This window comes from Pleuronectes platessa, chromosome 23 (assembly GCF_947347685.1).
Source record: "Pleuronectes platessa chromosome 23, fPlePla1.1, whole genome shotgun sequence".
Taxonomy (NCBI): domain Eukaryota; kingdom Metazoa; phylum Chordata; class Actinopteri; order Pleuronectiformes; family Pleuronectidae; genus Pleuronectes; species Pleuronectes platessa.
In genome coordinates, this window is record NC_070648.1 from 3,751,243 (window position 1) to 3,777,622 (window position 26,380).

The 26,380-nt window shown below is 43.9% G+C and overlaps 1 protein-coding gene across 1 annotated transcript in view; it reads right to left on the bottom strand.

Annotated features, from left to right (window-relative positions):
- Positions 1–564: 564 nt before the first annotated feature.
- poln (polymerase (DNA directed) nu) overlaps positions 565–26,380 on the bottom strand; it is a 34,158-nt gene continuing 8,342 nt past the window's right edge. The window contains exons 11-25 of the mRNA XM_053416691.1: positions 26,161–26,244; positions 25,958–26,053; positions 25,542–25,598; positions 25,284–25,340; positions 24,112–24,177; positions 16,115–16,172; positions 14,725–14,802; positions 11,038–11,149; positions 9,420–9,502; positions 5,408–5,539; positions 1,769–1,879; positions 1,621–1,696; positions 1,135–1,202; positions 969–1,030; positions 565–651 (exon numbers count right to left, since the gene is read on the bottom strand). Of these exons, the coding sequence (XP_053272666.1) occupies positions 565–651; positions 969–1,030; positions 1,135–1,202; positions 1,621–1,696; positions 1,769–1,879; positions 5,408–5,539; positions 9,420–9,502; positions 11,038–11,149; positions 14,725–14,802; positions 16,115–16,172; positions 24,112–24,177; positions 25,284–25,340; positions 25,542–25,598; positions 25,958–26,053; positions 26,161–26,244 (1,227 nt within the window). The remainder of the gene's footprint in view (positions 652–968; positions 1,031–1,134; positions 1,203–1,620; positions 1,697–1,768; positions 1,880–5,407; positions 5,540–9,419; positions 9,503–11,037; positions 11,150–14,724; positions 14,803–16,114; positions 16,173–24,111; positions 24,178–25,283; positions 25,341–25,541; positions 25,599–25,957; positions 26,054–26,160; positions 26,245–26,380) is intronic.

A 26,380-nucleotide genomic window follows, 5' to 3' on the forward strand; every position in this document is an offset into this window, starting at 1 on the left:
CACAGAGGTTTTGTAAGAACAGGATAAATGCACATTTTATTTTTAACAGCACAAACGAAGTATAACAACAATAAAAAAGTCTTGTGAAAACACAGAACAACATATTTCACGTGTACAGTAGCTGAACTGCTTTAAAAGCCAATTTTCACGAAACCGATAAATATCTAACACTCCCTCAAACGTGGAGCTTCACCTTGGCAACGAGGCAGAGAAAACAGTGTTGGTCTGAACGAGAGAGTGTGAGAACGGAGGAGGAGAGGAGTGGGAAGAGAGAGAGAGAGAGAGAGAGAGAGAGAGAGAGAGAGAGAGAGAGAGAGAGATAGAACCGGTACGATCCAGCTCCTGCCGTTGCCCCCGGATACGGATGGAGTGGAAGGAGCTGCCTGGTTTCCATAGCGATGTGGATGCAGGACGAGGGAAGAGAGAGAGAGAGAGAGAGAGAGAGAGAGAGGTGGAATGAGAAGATGGGGACACACCAAGAGAGATAGAGGGGGGGGGGAAGGGGGAAGGGGGAGGGGTTGAAAGTCAAGTATCTTGTTGAACAAGGAAGAGAGGAGGAAGGACTCAAGGAGAAGGAGATGATGAAGGGATCTTAAGCTCAGTCATGGACCCCCAGGACTTCCCACTGGAGACCGCCACCTTCAGAGGGACCTAGGCAGACACACGCAGACACACAAACACACACAGAAACACACACAGAAGGGGAAAAGTTACATTTTCTAGTTGTATTTTCACAGGCACAATATTCACAGTAGTTGAAAACCTTAAAAATAACCAAAAAGTGAGACCTGTGGTTTGTTGTGTCTACATTTAAAAAAAGAAAAAAATCAATACTTCTTTTAATAATTATTGGTTTTATTGACTGTGTCTCCATTAGCCTGGGTGCCATGGTTTACCAGAGCCACAGAGTGATGACTGACTCTATTTTGAAAGTAGAATGATTTTACTTTCAGGCTGTGGTCACTGACCCTGAGATGGACGCCCAGCTGGTCGATGTGCTGCAGGGACTCCATGGTGCTCTTCACCAACGCTACACACACACAGGAAGCCACACAAATATTATAAATCATGATAGAGTCATAATAATGTTTGATAACTGATTTCCAAAGCCGATATTGAATCAAGTGCATTCACCTGCAAAGTTTTCCACCTGTGAGTCGTCCACTTCGTACAGGAGCTCGTCGTGGAGCTGTGCTATCAGCCTTCAGTTACAAACACACACAGAGAAATACATAAAACAACAACTGCGACAACACAAGTACCAGTAAGATCTGTGGCACCCAGTTGATCCCAAGTGTCTCCCATCAACGCCCCCAACATATTCATCTAGTTCTGGTCAAATCTGGCTCGCTCATCAAGTGTGTTTACTCGAGCTGAATGTTTGCCGTGTGTCACTCGGGAGAAAGTCACAACTCTTCACAAAGCATTTGGCTCGTGAACCAGCGACTGCTTCTTGTGTTGTTTAGTGTGACAGACTCAATCAGTGTGTAGACTCAGAGAGATGTGAGGAGTGAGGAGTCTGTGTGTGTGTCTGGTTACACAAAGTTTGGTATAACACTGGAGACATGGCTTGTAATAGGAGCCTCCTCAGCTCAGTAGCCCCATGTTTCTCGGTTGTACCTGGCGGTGAGCGAGGTGGTGGACACCAGGTTGAAGATCCGGATCATGGCCACTTTACAGAGATCAGCAGCAGAACCTGCGAACGTGTACACATGAGGTTGAGTGCACATATGTTGCAGAGGTGTTGTGCAACTGTGGTTCATCCCACCTTGGACTGTGAAGTTCACAGCCTGCCTTTCAGCCTGCATGCGGATTCCCCAGTCTGGAGAGTTGATGTTGGGGAGGGTTCGTCTACGACCCATGATGGACAACACATAACCTAGAGAAAACAGTCAAGTTCAATGGTTCTAGGTACGTTCTGGTCTTCAGTCGACATTATGGATATTTAGACCAGCATTGTTCCTAAGGGCTGGTCCTCTCTCACTACCAAGGACACATTCAATAGCAGCTTCTCCTTCAACAGTCACTCACAAGAGGAATCATCTGAAGAAATATCGGCATTATCCCCCGAAATCTATATTAATCTGCCTCTATAACCTCAGTGGAGACAAATTCACATTTTGACCAACACCTCTGGATGGAAACACATTTTCTGAAAAACCAATCTCTATCGTTTCAGTCCAGTGATTCATCCACGAAGCCACAAAGAACAGTTACATGTCAGGCCATTTGTTGATGCAGCATTATCGGTGATTATGGTAACAGCAAGCTTACAATGACACACACACACACACACACACAGGCACGCAACACAAACGCACACACAAACCATTGCATCCACGTAACAAGTACAAAAGCAAAGAATTCCGGCCCTCAAACACTTTGGAGTACAATAATGTGATGCACAAAATACACAAACAGGTATGCAACACACGTTTAGAAACACACACACACACATACACACACCCACTCACTCACAGTGGGCCCAGTACATTCCACCAGCTGAACAACAATGGAGCAGGCTTTACAGCTAAATCCCTGTAGTATCCCGTACTATGAGGAAAGCCAACCGTGGCATGAAACCTGAATGACCCTCTTCCCAGAACACACACACACACACACACACACACACACACACACACACACACACACACACACACACACACACACACACACACACACACACACACACACACACACACACACACACACACACACACACACACACACACACACACACCTACACACACAATCTCATACACAGGCATAAATGCATAGGAAATGAGCGCACACCACTGGAAACAAACACAAAAACCAACTCACAGTGAATCCACCCATGACACACGAGTGTGACCTTTTCATGAAGAATGTGACCTTTGTTCCGGGCCCCAGTGACAGGGACGTGTAGTGTACTTTAGGTCAGTGAAAGCACATCGCACAAATGTTCCATTTATGGACAGGTATGACTGGGAATCACGTGAACCATACTGGAATGTGTGTGTTTGTTCGAATCCGTGTTCTGGATTTTCAACTGTCAAAAACTCAGCTTTTCAAGTTCAAGCTGTTTTCACGTGGCTCAGGGAGAGTGGCAGAGTAGTTGAAGGGCAACAAATCATCATTATGTTTCACTGTTTTAACTAATGAACCTTCAGATGTAATTATAACCAAACTACATGTTATTTAATGTTGTAAAAACCAATATTCTCAATATGGATCAATATGAAGACGCACTTAAAAATGTAAATATAAAAGCAAATATTTCCTGCACTGTTTACTCTGTAAAACTAAAGTTTATCAGAAAATGTTGATACCAATATGTCAGTGAAAGGTACATATTGAGCAATATTACACAATAATACCAATAAACCAATGTGGAAAGGAACTTTAATCAGTATCTTAATATTGTTTTTGCTCTTTATTGCCTTCTATTCTGCTTTATTAATTTGAGATGTAAGAAAAAAGGACTAAAATAATTGCAGTAGCTGTATTTTGAAATTTGTATTATTCTTATCCATAAAGCTAAATGCTACTGCCTTTGTATTTTCAAGTCTTTTCCGACTTCATTCTCTGCAGTTATGAAATATCCAAATAGATCCATGCATGACGAATTTGAGCCTCAGAGCCTGGACGTGCTGATGTGTGAGTGTTGGCTCAGCGGGGTGTTTACATATCGGTGCAGATGAAGGCTTCCCTTTGTCTGTCGAGGCCTCAGAAGAGTTGACTCATTTCTTGTCTCTGTGATTCCCCCCGTTGTGTGTGTGTTGAAATCCTCCTTCTTTCTACATCTTCTTTAAAACCTCAGACGGTCAAGTGAAGGTGTGACACTCGTCTCAGGAGCTTTAATGAAATGTGCATGATATGAAGAACAACAGGACAGGCTCACCCAGAGTGGAGGCTTCAGCTCATTTTAATATCAAACACAGTGAGTTTCAAACACCGTTCAGAGAAGCAACTATTAAATATTCCTTCTCTGGCTCTCGTCTCTGTACCGTTCCTCTTGGGTTTCATTTTATGCTTCTGTCTCCATGAAATCTTCTTCTGCCTTTTACTTATTTTTACTTCTCTCTCTGCCATCACCCCCTGACTGTGAAACCGTGACATTAACTTCACCTCCGCTTCGCCCCCCCTCCCAGACGCTTACAACAAATATGAAAGCAGCTGAGCCTGAACCTCGTCTCTGCTCAGCCTGCCGGCGTCCACAGGAACTGAGCAGAATCCTGCTGTGTCAGATACCAATCACCTCTTAACTCAGAGAACAAGGAGCAACCGAACTAATCTCTGCTCTGAGCCTCAATCCACCAGCTCCAGCCGGTGGATCTGGTGGGATGTTTGCACGTCTCCTCCCAGCCAGCACAGACCATCTCAATCGATCTGCTTTATTCCTGCTGTGGTGTGAGATGGGGGGTGGGGGGTGCGACCAAAGGGGAAGCGATTTGAAAACAAGTGACGAGGGAGAGACGAGAAAAACGCAAAGATATAAAAGAGGGAGAGAGAGCAAACCAGACAGACTGAGGGACGGAGGGTGGGAGGACGAGCAGGGGACGATAAATCCCAGCACCGTCTCCGATGGGAGCGTCACCATGGTGATGAGCTGGTTTAAAGTCGACTACTGGGCGCTTCATCGCTCGGCCCCGGAGAACGAGGAGGCTTTCCACTGTGATCCCAGAGCGCTGCGTAGATGAAGAAGCTGACACAGAGGAAACAGGGGAGTCAAGAGTAGGGAGGAGGGGGGGGGTGGGGTGTGTTGATGGAGCACCTTTGTGAGCAGGACGGGGGGGGGGGGGGGGTCACTATCTTTGACAAAAGGACTCCCACATCACGACTGACCTAATTCCAGATGTTTACACCGAGATGAGGTGATTCTTCAGAGACGAGCTGAGTCCGTCTCTCACACACAATTTGCTCTTTGGCACTAATCTGATTAGGGATCAACTGGTTTACACGTCAGCCTATCGGTGTTCAATCAGCAGGAACATCAATACTGCACATGGAAGATAAAGTGAAGACGGGATTAGATCGCCGGCCGGAGACAGAGATCCTAATCCAGATGTGGCGCTCGGTGTCGTTCCGATCTGATTCGGTGAATTCTGACTGACACGGGGCTCGTGTGCAACCAGGGTTAAAGTGCAGACTCGACACTATTCTGTGTGTTCAAGTCTCAGGTGTGCTGCGCTGGCAGATATGTTGGAATATAAATAGATTGCCCCTTCTCAACCATCAGCCCCCCCTTCACATAAAAAATCCCCCCCACCCCCCCAACTCACCTCGTTGCTGCACATCCAATATTGAACCACGGCATTTTGTCTCATTCCTGCTATTGTAAGCACATCTTCTTCTTTTTCAGACAAACACACAAACACACACACACACACACACACATTTGAGTGGAAGATGAATGCAGACGCACCTTGTCTGTGGCACAGCTGGATGGTTCTCTGGATGAAGGCCTGGACGTCTCTGTAGGTCTGGAGGAAACTGTCCTGGAACTGACTGGCCTGCTGGGCACTCACACCCAAGATCCCTGAGAGTCGCTCGCGGCCTGTGGGGAACAACTTTTACTGATTAACTTTATCATATTTAAAGATCCAAGGCCGATTTATTAGTGGGCTGATAATATCGCCTGATATGGGCTTTTCGCACACATATCAGACTTTATGTTTACTGATATGAAAGCTTGTTTTTTCTTCTTTTCTTCCTTCTTAACTCATCTCAACCAGAATAGCTCCAAAGCAGATTTCCCCAAATGTTGAATTATCATCCTGAATGGCCGTCATGGAAAAGACCTTGAGCTGACGGTTGAATAACAGAGATTTTTAAATGGAGCAAAACGACCTCTATCTTGACTGATGAGAGGAGAAGAGGCCGGGGGGGGGGAGGGGAGCAGTAGACAGACTGGACCAGAGGGTGAGAGAAAAGTGAAGGGCAAGCGAGGGAAGAGGACAAGATAAAAGCAGAGAGAGCAAAGAGCAGGATTAGACTGCAAGGGGTGTGTGACAGTGTGTGACAGTGAGTGAGTGTGTCTGTCTGTGTCTGTCTGTCTGTCTGTCTGTCTGTGTCTGTCTGTCTGTGTGCATGTGCGTGTGTGTGTGTGTGTGTGTGTCATGGTATTGAGGTTTAGTGTCGGCTCTTCCTTCCTGTTACCAACATTAGCTTCTCTTATAGACAGTCAGCCTCTGAGTTTGAAGATTTAAAAGTTATTTTTTTAGCAAAACTAACACAAACAGCGTCCTGGGCCACAGGATCCTTGAACTCTCCACAGCTTCATAATGAACCGAATCATATTTTCAGACGTCCCATTGTTTCCCAAACATTGATTTTATTTGTGGAGGCCCCGACACAGCATCAACGCTGACGCCTCATATTGATTTTCATTATTTTTTTTTACTATTTTAAATGAGTAAAACCTTGTAGAGCTGCTTGTGGCAAATTGATTCGCTCACCTTGCCTCTCTCTCTCTCTCTCTCTCTCTTTCACACACTCGCTAAAAAAAACCACACATTTTCTCTTCACAAACAGCAGTGACGTACAAAGATGCATGTAGATGATGTATATTTGCATATAGAGAGTGAGATCCAATCACAAATGGGTCACGTTCTAATCTTAGACTCTATGTAAAGATGACTGACATGACAGCTCCCAAACAAGTGAAGCCAAATCACCTTGCTCTGCCCCCTGGTGGCTGGCTGTGGCGTGGGTCATAAACCTCGCCTCTTCCTTGTTAACAGAGGGGGCATGGACCAAAACTAAAAATTCAAAATGCATCAAACATATGTTTATTAAAGATGTACTGTAAGAGGCAGAAGCATGATTATTTCATGTAGATGTTGTGGAAGGTGCTCGAGAGCTGTGCCTCTGGAGAAGCGTGTTCCTGCATCTGTATGACCCCCCCCCCCATCCCTGCTGAATGAGGGCACCTCAGCAGGTGACCTCTGACCTTTGTTCCTGACGCTCCCTGCACTGCTCCTCTTATCCTCCCTTTCGTCTCTCCATGTACTACTGCTGCGATTCTTCCTGATGATTCAGATTTTCTTCATTTCCTGCCCTCTCTCTATTACCCTTGTGTTTTCTGCCCTCACCATGAAACGTTTTCTGTTAAGCCCAAATGTGAAAAATTCAAAAAGGCTGCTGATTAACAATTTCGTTTTTGGGTAAAGGTCAGTGAAGAACCTCAGCTGACAAAATGTAGATCAGGTCCGTCAGATGAAATGAATGTAGCCATTAATATTGATCTAGTTTTTTTACGCCTTTCTTTTTGATGACTTCTTATTTTCACAGTGCAAACTCATCTCTCCTCTACTTTTTTCTCCAAAATCATCACTTGGCCTTCTTATCAGTTGACCTAATTGTATAACGTATGTATGCGTGTGTGTGTCTGTGTGTGTGTAGCACCGCTCTGCCCCTCCTCCCTGGCCTGATTATTGTCTTGCGGAGAAAGCTTCCTTTTAGTATTCAGTAACCATGGCCACGCTCCTTCCATGAAGAGCAGTCTGTCCGTGCTGATCAGGAGCTCCTTCCATTCCTCTTCTCAGTTCCCTCTCTCTCTCTCTCTCTCTGCCCCACCCACTCTTTACTCTTCCCCTTTCCCCTACATTACTCTCTCCTCCGCCACCTCCCCCCTTTCCCTTTAGCCTACATTTCCAGCCTTCCTCCTCTCAGTATCTCGCTCCATCGTTTTCCTCACGCACTTCATATGTTCTCAGCCTTTTTCTGAACCATCCCACGGCTCAATATGTGTCTCCAATTAATTGCATTTTGACATTTGCCTGATTGACGATTAGATTTGAGGTTTAGTGAGATTCCTAGAGCGGTATCAGTCTGTGTGTGGCTCGGTTGGCTTATTGTTCTTCTCTCCTGTCGAGCCACGACTCCAGCTCAAGTAGAAAAACCCCAGAAGCCTCCATCATCAGCTGGAGAGCATCAGATTTTATTGAACTCTTTCAGAGCCTGTGGAATATCAGCACAGGCCCAGTTTTCCCTACGTGCACATTCTGATGCAAACCATGCGCTCTAGGGATTCCGCTGATTGGCTAATTAATGAAATCAAACCTATTTTTCTGGATTGGTCATGACGCCGGGCTCAGGAGGAACAGTGAAGGTCCTGTTTGGATTATATATCACGACTGGGTCAGAAAGTGAACGAGGAAAACATGAAGCTAAAGAAATCGATAGAAGTCTTCTGTATAAACAACACACGCCAAGCTAGGTATTATATTACACTTGTCCTATGGAATATTTTATTTTCATTTCAAATATTGGACATCTCTGATGTCAGCAAACTGTAAAGAGGTCGAAAGCAATGACATAACTGACCTATCTAGACGTAAACCACAAGCTAAGCACATGAATAGGTTAGTGATAATCTTCTTTTATAGAAATGCAACCTTCTCTCAGTAAAATGAGCGAGACGTCTCTCAAAACAATGACCTTATCAATAATATATAATGACTGGCAACCTCCCAATACCCTCTGGCACTTCATTACAAGGAGATGTTAGGCATTCACTTCGAAGAAGCAAATTCATTATTTAAGTTTATGGCCATATATTTAAAGATATCTATGTTTTACATTTTTTAACAAGCAGAAGCCAAGCAGTCACTGATTATTAGATTTAAAAGGTGCTGTAGTCTGGTGGTTGCAGTTTAGGGTTTTACTTTGAATTCTAGCTGACATTGTCAAAACTGTTATTATTATTTCAAACTGCAGGCTTTTGAAAATCAGGCATTTATTAAATGTCAGTACGTTGACGGTTCACTGACTGTTTCACATCAGATCCTAGCAGAGGCTGTTGTGGTGCTTTGTGTGAGTCAGGAGGAAAAAGCTGTAATTCTTCAAAAGCTTTTAAAGTTTTAAAGACCTGCCTCCGGCCTCTCCCGCTGAAAACACTCATGACAACGTGGTCACACAGATGCACAAATGTCCATATTGAGTATATGCACACAACATTTACTCACACATATATGTGCACAGATGTTAGTTTAGTCTCACATGGCGCTGCGTCACTGGTCATGTGTGTATGTTCACAAGAACATGGTCAGAGTCTCTTTATGAGCCACAAGGGTGCATTATACATTCATCCTCCTCTTACTCATTTCTCTCCGTCTCCACGGCCCCTCTGCCTCCCACCCACATGTCTGTCCACTGTGTGAACTCAGGAATGTGTTTAACAACATGAAACTAAACACAAGACAATCTTAAACATGTATAAGTAATGATAACCTGGAATTATACTAACTTCAGGTTCTTTCTCAGAACCATCTCTGCTGCTCACACAATTTTGAAACTGTCCAGCTCATCGATGTTGACTGAAGAATACTTCCATCTTCATTAATCAATTATTCATCACCCACTGCCCTGTGAGAACGTGCCTCTGAGTGTGAGTGTGTGTGTGTGTGTGTGTGTGTGTATGTGTGTGTGCTGACCTGCCCCGTACACAACAGAGTAGACGATGCGCTTGGCGTGTTCCCGATCCTCAGAGGTCACCTCCCCCTCACTCACCCTCTTCCTGAGGTACAGAGATAAACAGATTAAGAGAATTTTTTAATACCTTAATTCATTAATATTGCTTTAGGACGAACAAAATGGTGTAGAGGTGAAAAGATTGCTTCAAAAATCGGATGGTACACAATTTAATAGAAATGGGAAACTAAACCCTCTGGTCAACGTTTGACATTTTCCTGAACTAGAATGGGACTAATGAATAGATTACGATTTTCAAGAGACAAATTATGATAAAACATTATAGAAAACTGTTTGAAGGTAAGTATTGTGTGATGAGTTGTGTGCATGTAAAGATAATGACTTGTTTGTCTACTTTGATTCGTGTTGTGGGAATTGAAACAGAGACAGATGAGGCGCTAAATCAAGAACAATTAAAGAAGGGAACAAATGAAGCAGAACGAGAGGGACCCTCAGAGAGAGACGATTCTTCCAAGGCTCACAACCAACAATCTCGCCTTGTTAAAGAAAGTGACAAAATATCCGTTGGTCTCCCAGTTTCTCTGGATCTGCTCCAAATTTAATGAGGAGGAGGAGAAGAGGAATCGTGGACAGATAGAAAAGCAAAAGGGAAAAACGTGAGACAGAGGAAAAGACGGAAGATGAAAATTACTAAATAGAAACTAGAATGAAATGAAAAGCGAAAACCAAGTGAGGTCTGGAGGTTAAAAGGACGTGAACTGCAAGTCGACAGAGGGACTAAGAAAATAAGAAGGATAGACGAAGTGAGAGAGACAGAGAAAGAGAGAGAGAGATAGAAAGAGGACAGTTATGTAAGGTGACTTGGAGACAGCCGTGGTAGTGGGGATCAGACAGGGTTGGACGGTGAGCTGCCAGGATAGATCAGTGTTAAGAGTGGGTCCCCCCCCCCCACCACACACACACACACACACACACACACACACAAACACACAAATTACAAGTGTCTGCTGAGCCTCAACACTCCAGTGTTTCATAAGGTCAGTTGTGTCACTGCCTGTAGCCTCAGGGTAGGAACTTAAATATGAGATAATTACAGTAAAAAAGGTTCCACATGCAAATACATACATGTCTGTTAAACCTCAGCTTAGGGTAAATGCTGTGTTGTGTAACCTTAAATATTAGTGACCTAAAGGTGAGCCCTCCCCTTTACTGTGCATCCGGCTGAGAGAAATCCATACTAGCTTTTCACTGCCCCCTGCTGGATAGGTATTTATCTACTGGAGGCTTTAAAATAAATCCCAGCTGCAGCACCAATTAATTTGTTTAAGGTGAAAGAGAGATAATGTAAGAGACACAGTGTGGATCCTCAGCAGAGGTGTAATTATGCCCTGTGTGACCATGTAATCTGTTTCACCGGCTGCCCTCTGTTATACACCTGACTGAGATAGATGACAGGAGTAAAGGAAGGACCCTGGGACACACAGAGAGAGAGCAAAGCAGAGACTGGGAGTTAGAGTGGGAAGGAGAAACTCTGCGGGAAACCATGAGTGTCATCGTTGGCCTTTGATATCAAGATTGAGTGTGTGTGTGTGCATGTGTGTGTCTGTGTGTGTGACTTACCACTGAGAGGCCAGCATGGTGAAGACGTCAGCTTGAGGGTTGGTAAAAACACGGAGCAGCTCAGGGTCGGAGGAGAGATGAGCTAAGAGACGCAGCTCCACCTGGCAGAAGTCTGAGAAGTCCACACACACACACGTACAAACACCTTCTCAATGACACATGACTTCAATCACACATCCATGATCCTCAACCTGTCGCCTTCAGCTGAGTCATTCCCAAGATTTTATCAAATAACCAACAGTTTAAATTCACCCCTGAGGCGTCTTAAACTGAACTGACTGCAGCAGGCAGTTAAGTGCAATTAACCAGCCCGACACAATCTAATTTAAAGTGGATTCGGGCAATATCTCCAACTACAGTGAGTGTTGTGTAATTCCTCACAGTAAAAACCAGCTGGAAATGAAAATTATGCAATAAGAGGGAAAGGGTCTCTTATTGCTAAAAGAATCCAAGAAATGCTGCTAATCTTCTCTTGCACAGTATTTCATGTTTTTTAAAGCCACCTCCTGGTACAGAGGTTTCTAATAGTGTATAGATAGTGTCTATCTTAAACCCCACTGTGGACAAAATAAAACATTTGATGTAAAATTATCATTGTTTGCCAAATATTAACAGAGAAAACATAAAGATAGAAGAGGAAAGGTCCCGACAGTTACAGGAAAATGAAGTTACAGAACAGACACAAGAACATTTCAACAAGAAAAACCTCTGAGACCAAATCCCTTCACAGACTCGCCCGAGGCAATTACAGTACAAGCAGAGCGATAACCAGAGGTACTAACGAGACACACACACACATACACACAGACACACAGACACACACACACTTCTTTATGGCAGGTGACAGTCTATCAGGATGACATGTTCTGTACTGACAAGCCTACAGTTCTCTTGTCAGCTTGTCAGCTCCAAAACCGAAACATCTCTCAAGACAAACACACACACATGCACATGCACACACTCTCACATACACACACACACACACACACACTCAGACCCACCCATAAAGCCACTGCTGCTCATTCCATTACTGCAATTTCACCCTCTGCTCTGCTGCTTCAAATTCCAATTAAACTCGACTAAATCTGGGAATAAAGACTCAAAATGGAAAAGGGGGGAAAAACCGAAAGAGTCTTTTCTCAGTCGGGCTGAAGCAATCGTCTGTAACAGGTTGCAGCTCTCGCGGGAGGAGAGAGAAGGATGGAGGACGGGTGTATTGGATGGCGATGGAGGAAGGACGTGCACCAGCGCGTTCAAAATAGTTCCATTTATTGTCAGGGAGATAAATCTGAGTTATTATTGCGATGCGATTTCGGGGGGAAATTATTCAGCCCCACTGAGAGAGACACTCCCTGGACTGTGCTGTTTAAAATGCAGGTCATGACAAACACTGTTTAACCAAGGTCAGACACGTGGCACAGGAAGCTGATGAAAGGGAGAGAGAGAGAGAGAGAGAGAGGGGAGGATGGAGGGATTAAGAAAAGAAAGCAGGGTGGAGGGGAGAGGTTGAGGTGAGGGATGGAGGGGAAGAGATGACGAGCTAAGGTTGTCATGAGGTGAAGGAGGGAGTTTCTAAAGATATCATCCGATCAATGTTTTATGAGCCCGATCACATTCCCTCCGAGCATGGCCGCCGGCCTCGGAAACATATTGCTGACCAGGATCTCTCTGTTTGTGTGTGTAAGTGTGTGTACAAGTGTGTGTGTGTGTGTGAAAGTGGCATGAATAGAAAGAAAGGAAGATTATGGGGATGGATTTTTGTAAGAATTAAATGTATGAAACAGAAAACTAAACGTGAATGTAGGATTGTGTGTGTGTGTGTGTGTGTGTGTGTGTGTGTGTGTGTGTGTGTGTGTGTGTGTGTGTGTGTGTGTGTGTGTTCTCCTGCGTCCCCCTGTCTCTGTGATAAAAATGCCACAATCAAGAATCCTGGTATTGATCCATACAGAAATAGCTCTGATCCGCAGTAAGCTGTCAATAGAGCGACCCTTCAACTAGAGCAGATCCTGTCTCACCTTCAGACTGAAACTACATAGAAGATGTAGTTTTTAAGATGCTCAATCTGATTAGTTTTATTTGTACATTCATTATTAATAAGCTGAATATTCACTATTGGTCTCCACTCACTTGAGATGTGAATTTTTTAAACAAGAGGCACTTTCTCCTGAACAACATTCAATGCGTGGTACTGGAGCTGAAGCCACAGCAGTTTGGATGATTGACAGCACAATGACTGTTGATTGACAAGTTTTGTTGGGTTTTGATAATTTAACAATAGGCATCTACTATTTTTACTAACAAAAGAATATATAAGTAAGAAATTATTATTTGTAGCCCTAATAACTAGAGCCCTAGCAATATATAAATAGTATGAGCCCTTCAGAGAAATATCAGTATCTGCGTTTTATGTTGGTGAGAGGAAAAGTTTTATTTTATAGATTAAATTATGCATAAAAGATGTGTATTTGTTAGGAATCTTAGGAACCTTAGGAATTGTTGACAATTTAATTTCCATATAATGCTTTAGATCACAGATATTAAAAACCATAAATAAGAGGGCACCAGCTCCTGCAGTTCCTTGGACAACGTACTGAGATATTGTGCGGACTAAGTGTCATACATCTTTAATGTGTCCAGCCACAGAGGCCTGAGCAGCCGTCAGTGCTGCTCTGCAGTACAGCACAGACTCTGAAGGTTAGAGGGAGAAACAACCTGCAAATTGAGAATATGAAATGTCCCTCGTGGGTTGTGGTTGGTGGTGAAGAGCTTCCAGAAAGAATAAGCAAACCAGCACAGGCCAAAGGAAGAGTGTCATGGGTTGTTGGATTGTTTAAGTTAAATAATGTGTTATTTACCTTTAACTTCAGTCTTCATTGAGATTCAAATTGTTTAGGGTTCGGGAGATGATAGTTTAAACAAACACACACAAACACACACATGCTCAGCAGATGCTCCACTTTGGGAAAGACATCAGAGGACACCACTGGGTGAGGAGGGGTTGTTTCCATGGCAACCTTGCCTCTAAACGTACGTGTGTGTGTGTGTGTGTGTGTGGTTGTTGTGGGCATGTGTTGGCGTGAATTGCTGCCATGTTGTGTGTCCATGTGGGATCCTCTCTCCTTTTCACTGCTGTCCTCCTGCTAACCCTGGTTCATCCGTCTGGTTGTGTAAGTGGGCGACACACTGTCAGGGCCAGCAGACGCCCGGCCCTCCCCCCCTCGAGAAGCCCCCCCCCCCCCCCCCCCAAGCTCACAGTGTCCTCTCTCTGCAGAGCACGGACCGGCATCACACCCCAAACTGACCTCAGACCAGCTGAGCTTGGGTCAACATGAGGGTTTTTTGTAAGTTACAAACTCGAAAGACAAATATAACCGAGGCAAAACAGTTACTCTGATTAGATGCTACACATGGAGGTACAACAACACAGCAGCACAAGAACTCACTTGTCCAGTTTTCATATGCACTGCTGTCAACAGACTTACACACTTTTCCCACAAGGTTCAACCATAAATGCAGAACTAATGTGGTTTAGCTGTGGAGCAGGAACTTTGGGTCAACGGCCCTGAAAAGCAGCTAAGGGTAAAAATCAATTTGTGTCAAACCATGTGTGTAAGTCTATGAGTGAGGTCTTGTTAGTTGCACAACACACAGCGGTTTGTGTTGTTTTGAGTTTATTTTTTGACCAACCTGCAGCGAGGAAGGTGCAGCCCTTCTGAGGGATGAACATGGCTCGGGGGTGAACTGTCACCGTCTCCTCCTCCTTTCCTGTGGGACCAAACACAGAGCCCTGAGGAACACTTCACCACATCACGCCTCAGTCGCTGCTGGTTAAAATGCATGAACTTAATTCTAGTGCCCTCCAGTACCGGCTGTGCAGGTTTAGAATTTTTCAGGTTGTCTGCATTTGAAACCATGACAATGTACAGTGTTCAGCAAATGATAGTTGTGTTACACCACACGCACAAACTTCGCTTATCAGATAGATTGTGATAATAAATACATTGTGTGTGTGTTTTTGTGTGGCTGACAGACAGTGACACAGACAGACTCAGAGAAACACTGACAGTGAGCAGCTGGGGGCTTAGTGCAGCAATAAAGAGTCAATACACCTAACTTAGTTAGGTTGTGGAGCCAAATCGCTGCATTTAGACACAAATCAGAATCCAATGAGGATCCATCTATCACTGCACTCTGCACTGATGAGGTCAAGTACAATGAGCCATCACATCCTATGTCAGCAAGGTGAAAACACCTCTTCAGCAGCTGCAGGACACACACACACAAATACTGCACTGTAATGAGTTGTGTTCAAGGCTGCAGACTCTGCCCTGAAGGCACGAGAACAGAAGTGATATGGGGATGACAGACGGCAAGAGGGAGAGGAGGGACAATGTGCAGGATGGACTGAAGGAGATTTGATGACAAGGAGCTTTGGGATTCTGAGTGAGGAGAAGGAGTGCTGGTGGTAGCACCTACGAATCCCTCGAAGAGAGAGAACGGGGAAGAAAGAAGGAGGCAGCAAGAGAGCAGGGGATAGAAATAGAGGTGTAGAGTTGAGGGTGAGACCACTGCAGCTACGACAGGAGGCAGAGTCGACGTGGCCGGGCCAATAAAACACATTATGATGTTTTATTCATTTACAAACTGAGAAATACTGTCACACGGCTAATCCTGCACCTCAGGAAAGTGATAAGTGCAGCGCTGCAGATAGGAGATGACTTCACAACACAACAAGCCGCCATCTTTAATTAGGAGCTGATCGTTTATCAAAGGACGTAAAGCCATGACATCAGGACTTTGCACGTTAATGGTGACATTAATGGTGCAGGTGAATTATTTTGACCAGCAAGTTATCTTCCAGTTTACATATGATCCCTGAAACTTTGGGAAAAAAAATCTGCACAGCTAGAAGTTCCCATTTAGTGATTAATTTCCCTTAGCGACAACTATCGTCATATACTCCACCTCTCTGCTCATCATCAACATCTATTAGTGTCTCATTCTCCACTACATGTGGGAGGGGTGTTTCTGTGTGTGTGTGTCTGTGTGTGTTAATGTGTGTGTGTGTGTGCCTTACCTTGGATGTACTGCTTCTTGGTGATTTGAAGAGGCTGTCTGGGCAACGCCTGGAAGTTCTAGTTTGGAGACAAAACATATTTTGTCAGCAGGCTCAAGTTGTCAACACAGCCTCATTTAGTGTGTAGACACAGTAATAGTCTCTCATTACTCGATGGAAGTGGGTTTTGTGCAGATCATTTATTCCCCACTGAGGAATCATGAATGAACTAATAGCTTCTGCACAAGAGAGAAAGGTCATATACTGAAATATCCTGAATTCTGCCCCAAGTAAAGACCAAGCTGTAAAAAAACAAACAGATCCGACATTTATAATGATGCAGCTCAATTTTCCAAAAGCGTATTTCATGAGGTTATTTTTCATTTGCAATTCTAGGACTCTAGTTTATGCTGGAAAATAGGCTGCATTGTATCTCAAACCTTTTTTCCCTGAAGAAAAAAACTGAAAAACAACTTTATGACAGAGATGTGTGAGTTCTATATTCCAGTTTTATCTTCCACGTCTTAAAATAGGAATCTAATGCCCACCCTGCATCGAACCAGCGAGTAATCTAACATGCTGCTGATGAAGACACACACACACACACACACATAAATACATGCATGCAGTTTTCTTCTGCCTGAAGGAGGAAAATGGAAAAGCTCACACATAAGCACGCACACACCGTTTGATGGGGAGAAGAAAAAAGTAGGTTCATACTCAGCAGTTCCTTTTTAATCCCAGTTAATCCCACTGTAACCACCCTTCAAACACACAGACAGGCACACACACCAACCCACACACACACAGTACAAGGTTTGACAGTATGTATAAGGGGAATGACATGGAAACTTGCTCTCTGACACACACACACACACACACACACACACACACACACACACAGAAACAATAACTTAAGTGTCTTCCATCGTGTTCAGAATACAACTGTGCATGTAGTTGGTTTGAGCCCACAGTGACTGTGCATGGTTGTGTGAAATCCGGAGAGAAACAGAAACAGCTCTCTGTTTCCACAGCTCATTAATTATTCAGGAGGGAGAGAGGGGAGAGAGGGGAGAGAGGGGAGAGAGAGAGACTATGAAAAGACAGGACTGCAGTGACAGGGTGTGGACAGTGGAAACGATACATTAGGGACCAGGCACCAGCCCCTTAATGCAGAAACACACAAACTTTGTGTGAGATAAATAACCCGCAGTGTGTATTTGGGGGCAGAGTGAATGAAAGAGGTAATTGCAAATGTGTGTGTGTGTGTATGTGTTTATGTGTGTGTGTTCGGTGTGTGTGTGTGTGTTGCCCTGTGATGTGACAGGTGATGCACTGTGTCAGATGTGAATGCTCAGCTTTCCCATCATGCGCAGTGACGGCAGCATAAATCAGGAATCTGGACACACAGACACACAGACACACACACACACACACACACACACACACACACACACACACACACACACACACACACACACACACACACACACACACACAGGCAACATATACTATGCAGAGCACAGTGAAGTTCCTGAAACACTGTCAGCACACTAATTTATCCAGGGTACACTCTGACCTCCTTCTTCAGCTTATACACAAGTTTCTCTGCTGCTGCTGCAACACGTCATAGACACAACAGTACACACAATGTGCTGCACAGGTAAGACAACAGAAGAAAACTGATGCAAATGTAAAGATGGTCCAAGCTACAACAAACTAATCATAATTCAGACCTCTACACATTTAGGAAGTAAGCATCCTACTGTCTATAGCTTTGTTGATTATTCTTATGTAAAAGTGAGTAGTGCCGTGTGTTTCATTCTGCAATCAGATATTCTTTAAAGGGAAAGTCAGATGTGAGGGTGAAAGGAGGGATGAGAAGGGAAAGAGGATGAAAACACAATCAAGGAGACGGAAAGGCAGAACAGAGAGAGCGACAGAAACAAATATCATCAAACGAGAATCCAATGATTAAATGTCAGAGATGCGGAGGGACTGTACTGCGCATGCATCACCGCAGTCTGAGAGAGAGAGAGAGAGAGAGAGAGAGAGAGAGAGAGAGAGAGAGAGAGAGAGAGAGAGAGAGAGAGAGAGAGGATGAATGAGGAATTGTAAAACATAAAATAGCCCAGGTCAGCTTGCTCTGCTCAGTGCTGACAATACAGTTGTACACACACACACACACACACACACACACACACACACACACACACACACACACACACACACACACGAGCCTACAGACAATAAACATCTATATATCAATACCTGCTGCCACACACACATCGTGGACATTTGCGACAAGGGGGGAGCCGCATTTTAAGTTAACATGTCAAATAAGTGTTTTATTTATCAGATAACTATTCAGAAACATAACAGCTATTTGTGTCAGTGGTGTGTGGAGGACAGAGAGAGAGAGAGAGAGTGAAAATTAGATGGAGCTGGTGTGTGTAGTCGAGGTGGAGGTGTAAGCAGTTTCCATTACATTACTCTAACAATCACTTCCTGCCTGCAGGCACCTGCTAAAGATGACAGGTCAGAGCCAGCAGGACGGCAGGGGGCCTAACAAGAGGAACACGACTAATAATCAATTAGGAACCTGTTAAATGCAGCGAGTGTATATGATGTGATTCCATGAGCACTTACAACTTTGGTACAGTCCAAACAAACGGACCAGTGACCAGAAGAACCTACTAGTGAAATGTTGCTCCTACAGCAACTCCAGTGACGGTGCCACCCACTGGGCAAATGTATTCCCTGCATCCCCTCCTACACTCAAACTTAAGAGAGAGAGAAAGAGCATTTGAACTTGTATAATTCCAGGTCCAGGTGAGCACACCAATTACCAGTAACAGGTATAAATATAAATGCAGCACACATCAGTCACAGGAGGACACAGAAACAATCACAGAAGCAACGTGTGCATATTATCTGTCTTAAAATAGTCATTCGTTAATAAAGGGGCGAGGGAGAACTCGCAGTACACACTCACACAAACGCCTTCTCTGTGTGTCAGCTAAGTCATTATCACCCTCACTGTGCGTGAGGAACAGAGAACCAGTTCATTAGTGGACACTGTGGGAGTGAGACTGAGAGAGACTGGCAAGGCTCCAAACCAGTGCAGAAACAAACGCACACACGAGCGCATTTATTCTGTTCTCTAAATGTCTGAGACTCTTACGGTTCTTATGACAATTGAAGTAGTGGAGCAGAGAGAGCTGGGATCTCAACCGCAGAGAGAGCAAGAGAGAAGTCGCACAACGTGTGTGCGGCAAATAAAAATGCACACAAACAGATTCACATGAGCACCTCCGCAGGATAGGCTCCATTAAATGGCGGCTGATGTTGTTGTGCCTTCCCCTAATTACATCAACGTGCATGAATTATACCGAGCTGACACAAACACTCGGGTACTGCACACATAAAAAAAAACACACACAACATAAATATTCCTGGACTGTCAGACACAAAACAAACACACACTGAAACACTGCTTGAAAATATGCCTGAGCCATTGTGTGCCAAACACGGCAACACACTCTCCCAGGCTCATTGACTCTGAATGGGCCACTGAATCATGCTCATGAGTTTCCTCTGTTGTTTTCTCTCCATGACTCAAACCGGGGACAGCAGCATCGTCCCTGATTCTCCACAACAACCCCACTGTTTGTGTTCTTTAACGTAGCCTGATAATGAACCTGCAATCTGCTCCGATTGGTCCTCCACTGGTTCTGCTGGGACCCGACAGGAGCCTGACAATGACACTTGGGTGACAAAGCACCTATGAGTGCTGCTGACTCAGGGATTCATGGTTCTGGATTAGCATTGGATGAGATATGCAGGTAAAATGCACACCAGGGCACTATGAGTCTTTACAAAGGGAAAGGGCTGGATAATGACAGGGTTTTGGGGGCTGATACGCTAAAACTAAAACAATAAAACATAACTTTCATCATATATCTGAATCCTTCGCCTCAGTGTATGAGGGATTTAGAACAAGTGGATTCTGGGACACTTTTAGGTCGATAAATTGGTCTTACAGATGCACCAGCCCTCAATTTGATGAACGATGTTAAAACCTGCAGAAGTAGTTTCTCAAAGCTGCTCTGTGGTTTATGTAAATGATTTGTATCCTCTTTGTGTTAATTCAGCGTCTCTATGTTAATTCCACCAGTGAACTGCAGCAGGTCGTCCCAGCAGGGGAGGATTTTGTAATGAGCTACAGGAGCCAGAGCCTTGACTGAAGAAGGAGCTGTTTCCTACAACATGGATGTGTCCTCTCGTTCTGCTGACTCAGGATTCTAGCTGCGCAGGCATCATAAATTCACAATCGACCGCACAACCATTTATCTTAAATTATTGGACTGATCAGGGAGTGACACTAGTACATTAGTGCATCTGCCACTAATTACACATAAATTGAATGAAAGGCGCACTGCAAATTCACCCTGCGCTCACATGAGCCCACAGAGAAACAGAGCGAGTCTCAGAGGAGCGATGCCTTGTTAAACAGACGGGCACGACTGGATCTCTGAGCTGGTGTGGGGTAATTTAATCGGGCTGCACAAATTTAATGACTCATGACAGAACACATGCACAACGTACTACACATCATACACATTGATGTCTTTATGCACACTGGCTGTTTGTGCCCACACACAAACAGACACACAAACTATTACACTGTCTCCATTTACGCAGCAACCGCAAAATGCATCTGTGCAGAGTGTAGAGGTCTGCACGCGGCCACAAAGTCCACAACCAGCATTTCCATTAGTACTTGAGGGGACTGGAGGGCACTAGGACCCAGAGGGGAAGGGGTTTCCTGCTCACACAGTGATAAATTCAATGATGAATATATGCATATATATATTGTATATACACCAATGTGTCCCTGTCTGTGTTTTCAGTTGTGTGCATGCACTACAGTGTGTTCAACACTGCCGGTGAGTCAGCAGAGAACATGACACACTCTTCAGTGAAGTGCTGAGATCAGCCTGGGAGGGCTTTGTGTGAGTGTAAAACATTTAATGACTAAATGCGGAGTAATCCTAAACCAACACAAAAGTGCTTGAGAAGCCGTAAAGGAAGCTCAGCTCGCAGTTTGGGAGGAGGAACAAAAAACTCTTTGCCATATCGAATATTTTTGGTCAGGATATGAGAGAAACGTGATCAGTGTAGAGTTGTTGTAACTCTAGACTGTGGTTAAATTATAGGGAGAGGTAAATGTGCATTGAATCTAGAGGTAGAATGCCCTCGGTTGAATTATGAGATTTTAATGAGTCGCTGTGAAAACGCGTGGACACAAGAGAAATGTGTTAAGGAGAGAAATTGAGACGAGAACAAATTGTTTGCCATAAATCTCAAATTGACAGCAGCACTGCATGTTTCCATCTGTTCTCTGTGTATTTGCATGAGGGAGTGATTGAGTTTGGTGCATTTGTGGGTGGCATGAGCGTATAAATCTTCTAGGGCCATAAAGGAGCAGATGATACATAGTTGGTGCACTGCATAAAGGACCCAGAAATCTGAGTGCATCCACATGGAGGTAGAGAGGGAGGAAGTTCAGTGGTATCTGCACCACCTGGATTCACTGTTACACCGTCAATAGTGTTAATTAGAGATGTTCTGATACCGATAGGGGTCAAGCCTCTGTGAGTGTGTAAATCTCTGTATTGATCCGATGCCACATCTTTAAAGTATATTAGTTTCAACCAGAAAAAAACGCAATTTAGTTTTCTGCATCGCTGCTCCAAAACAGCCCTTGTGATTTTCAGTCGTGTAGCATAAGCCAGATGAAAGAATTATAAGTTCTCCTTTGAAATGCACTGGTATCGGCCCCTACACAAAGTCCAGGTACCGTAATCCCTACTGGGAAGGAGGGAACAAGAAAGACATGGGTATGTACATAGAGAATTAAAATTGAGAATTACAAAAAATACAGAATTTAATGGGGAGGGAGTAAAACAAACAAACAGAATACGACAATAAAAAGGGAGAAGCAAAGAACACAGAGATAGAAACTCTGGAGATGGAGAAACGGACGCTGAGGCTCGCAGGCTGCTCAGATTTGTGCTTTTAGAAGATATAAGCAGAGGAGGCAGAGTAGAGAACCCCCCACGTCCCTCTGCTTGCAGTGCTTTAAACTCAGCACCAGTTTTATTGGCTGTCCTGTTCTGTGCTGTTTTAATGCAGGCTCCCCTTTGTTGCTGCAGTCTGGCTTCACCTTGATCGAACCCACAGATGAAAGCTGAACCACATCCGCAACACGGCTCATTATCATATGCATGTGCATGTGAACTGTAGAAGTGGCAGAGCTGCTCCTTTTTTCTCCCTTAACTAAAAAACTACTGAATAATCTGCAGCGTTTTTCAAGCAAAGCAACAGAATGTGACATGAGTGGGAACACTGGGCGAGGCTCGAATTAACCACCAGCTCATTCCACGAGTCCACATCACGGTGAGAATAATCATGAGTGAACTTCACTTATATGCTGGAATAATTCATTTTATTTGAGGAAAGGCTGGAGGGAGCTCCTCTGTCTTCTGAAGCACTAATGGTGAAATTATCTTTTCATGTCAATCAATCAGACTAATAAGTATTTTACCGCCATGGATGATTTCCTTTATTATATTTAGGATTTTATAACTGTGTGGGACTGCTGTCAGACTCGTTGAATCTCTGACTTCTTCTAAAGACTATATTGTATAAAATATCACTTCCATTGTGAACAAATTCAAAATATGGCACATTATAAAAGTCAAAGACCAAACTGTCATCCACACTAACACATCAAACACTAAATGGGAAGATGCTCGGCCAAATCCCAGACCTGCATTAAAGCAGAGGGGACAGAGTTGAGTTAAATTACAGCTGCCCAACAGTCGTATATCATTTAGCAGCATGATCAATTTACTGTGTAGCTCACACCGGTCCCCAGTCGCTAAGTGAGATTAGAAAAGTTGTCTCCACAGCTCTGTGTGTGTGTGTGTGTGTGTGTGTGTGTGTGTGACCAGTATTCACAGACAGAACCTCTGGACCCTGACAGTTGGGTAATGTCGAAATAAATGAGCTATCGACCGCCCCACACTGAGGGGATAGAGAGCAGGAGAGGTAGTAAGGGAGGAGGTGATATCAAAGTTGACAAGTAAAAAAGAGACAAAGCATTTGTTTGTCTGCTCTTCATCTGTGTGCTCTGTAGCACATTGTGTCTGGAGGTGTAATCAACTGGGAGACAGAAACAGGGAATGTGGTAGTCGCTCGATGATCTCAGCTACATAAAGTACCCTGTACTACACCCGAAAACTTTTAATGGTTTTTAAAGTACAACAGACTCACACACAGACTCACTCACACACACACACACTCAAACAAGTTGCCTCCCTTTGAAAACATCTCTTTTCATGCCAATTCTCAAGTTAATAATTTAGTATTATGTGTGTTCATGCAGTGAGTTCCATTCAGGGTGTCCTTCATATGTACAAAGCCGGGATAAACAGAAAGGGGAAAAAGAAACAAGCTGGCGAAGAACAAAGAACAGGATGAAAACCATATTCTGTTTCATACAAGCCCAGACAGCCTCCTTCTGTTTTGTTGGAATGGAACTAAAGCAGATGTTGTGCGTGAATGGTAAACACAACCAGACATCAAATCTCAGAACACTTAGTTCAAGCCAAAGTTTTTTTTTAGGCCCTGATTATGGAGAATGTCAAGTTCTTAAAATCCAGTTTTCACTAAAAAGGATTCTAGGTCCCTTTAATGAGCTGTTACCTTATTCTAATATTGAAAAAGTAGACTTATATCAAGTTTTAAGACATTTTCCATTTGCAAAGTGTCCAGTTAACAGTGTTCTGAGATTTGAACCTGGTTTGTCAGATGTCAAACAGCACCCACTTCCCAGTCCGGTTCAGCACCATGGACAGCTCCACAGCTCCGACACAACTCATACAACGAGCTACAGACACAGAAATGAGGACAGACGTAAAGTGAAGGGACAGAAGACAGATGATACTTACTGGGTGTTTGGCAGAGATTCTCCCAGTCACAACGCTGGTCTGGTACCATGTCGAGGAGATGTAGTTCTGATGGGTTGTTGAGAGAGACAGAGTCAGATACCAAAAAAATCACAGAGACTTACACAACATTTTGAGGCACAAAATTAACATTCTGCCGGCCACAATTATAATATTCTCACATAATATATATCAGAGAGTGATCAGTTTGTTTTCATATGGCTGATTCTCATCCAGTTCAGCCTGAACACAGCTGCGATCCTCATCGCCGTCATCTCATTGTGCTGTTGGACCGAGCAGGCCTCAGCGGTGCCATGCGACCGCCTGAGGCCCGGTTTGATCAGGCTGTGTACAGACTGTGGAGCCAGTCACATTGGTGCAATTTGCAGGTCCTACGACAGCACTACTCTGCTCAGGGCTGCTGTTATGGGATGTGATAGAGATCTATGGTTGCAGCCAAACGTATGAGCCTGACAACTGGGAAACTACGGTGTGAACCTGAGCTGTAGAAAATAAATTGACCTTGGCCGATGATTGCAGTGTAAACAGCTAATTATGCTCCAATAACAGCCAAGTTACTTTAATCATATATTGCAGAGTCACTTTTAAATGCATAAATGACACAACACATATTTAATATCTAGGTTATGAGTAATATCTATATGTGGTTTTGTTATCAGCACCCAGAGAACACTCCACCAGCAAATGAATCACCACCACCAGAAGCCAAACAGGTCTCCAGTTTGCCAGACAGGCTCATTTGCAGAGTTGAGTAAGCACAGATCGACAAACACAAGCTGCTGCTGCAGCGACACCCAGACAGAGTGCCAGGGATTTCTCTGCCAATTCAAACCGGCAAGATGGGTTTTGTCTGGTAACGTACAATTAATGTTCTTGTGCAGTAAAGCAGAAACAAACTGGGAGTAAAGAAAAACAAAAGCTGTGAAGTCCGTGTTGCCTGAAGGGAGAACTCAAGATTTGATTTGATTGTCTTGTTTTTCACTGTTTCAGCCGCAAGGAGGAAAGATGAGAGGATTTCTACTCTCACAGAGAACAGTGGAGAGATACAAAATTGTGAAATATCCTGTAAGTTAGAGTGTGCAACTTTTGACATTTGTATATTTTAGATTATCCATTCACAGCTTTCTCATAAAACTGTCATGAAACTATCTCACCTTACTCATCATGCATGAGAGAATCCCATCAACGAAAGTGGACTTGATCTTGTGAATCTGGGGATAAAAATAGGAACATTTTAGTAGTAACACAGAGGTTTGTAGGTGTTGGAAAGAACTGAAAAGGGTTCTCTTTTATTCATGAATCAATTGTTACACACACTCGCTACCACGCAAAGGATCTGGATAAGACTGTGGCTTGAATGAGCAAAGAAACCCGTCGACACGTGAATGAGAAGCAGTTAAAACATGACTCACCTGTCTGTACTCCAGAATGATCTTTGGAAGAGGATGCAGGTCCTGAAGCTGCAACAACTACAACAAAAGAAGACAGAGAAAGATACTGAATATGAAGATATTGCTTATTTAAGAGCTCAACCCTAACCCTAACCCTAACCCTAACCCCTAACCCTAACCCTAACCCTAACCCTAGGAAATCTCTAAGTTCTGTTTAGCAAAGGCTAAGAAATAAAGGTGTGGCAGGATATGAATTGAGAGTGTTTATGTGAGTGTGTGCCTTTGGGTTCATCTCAACTGAAACTTAAAATAAGACTGAGCTGGTTTTCTCAGATGAAACATTTGAGATTTGAGTATCAAACTGTATGTGTGTGTGTGTGTTGTGTGTGTGTGTTGTGTGTGTTGTGTGTGTTGTGTGTGTTGTGTGTGTGCCATACTGCAGCTTCTGATGTGGACTGCTGCTGTGTGTTGATGGTCTTGGGAAGTTTCTTGTTCTCGCAGCGCTCGTGGAGCCGCAGCTTCTCAAACAGGACCTTCAAACACAATACAGGAGGAGGTATGATAAGGAGGTAAACAGCTCATACAGTATCAGGAGAATGGATATACACATGATCCTATGTACACATGAAAGTATACACACTGTTCGTAGCTGAGTGCTGCTGGTGACCAGGAATATTTGTCCTGCTGCTCTGTGGGCCTCCTGCTCCAGCTGCTTCATCTTAGTCTGGCGGAGGCGAGACAGACACACAGATAGAACATTCAAGGTTTAACGGGCAAAGTCAAACATGAGCTTGGATTAAGAAAATGCTTTTATGAGTCGGTTAACGCCGAGACAACCAGCAGCTCATTACAAGTCTGAC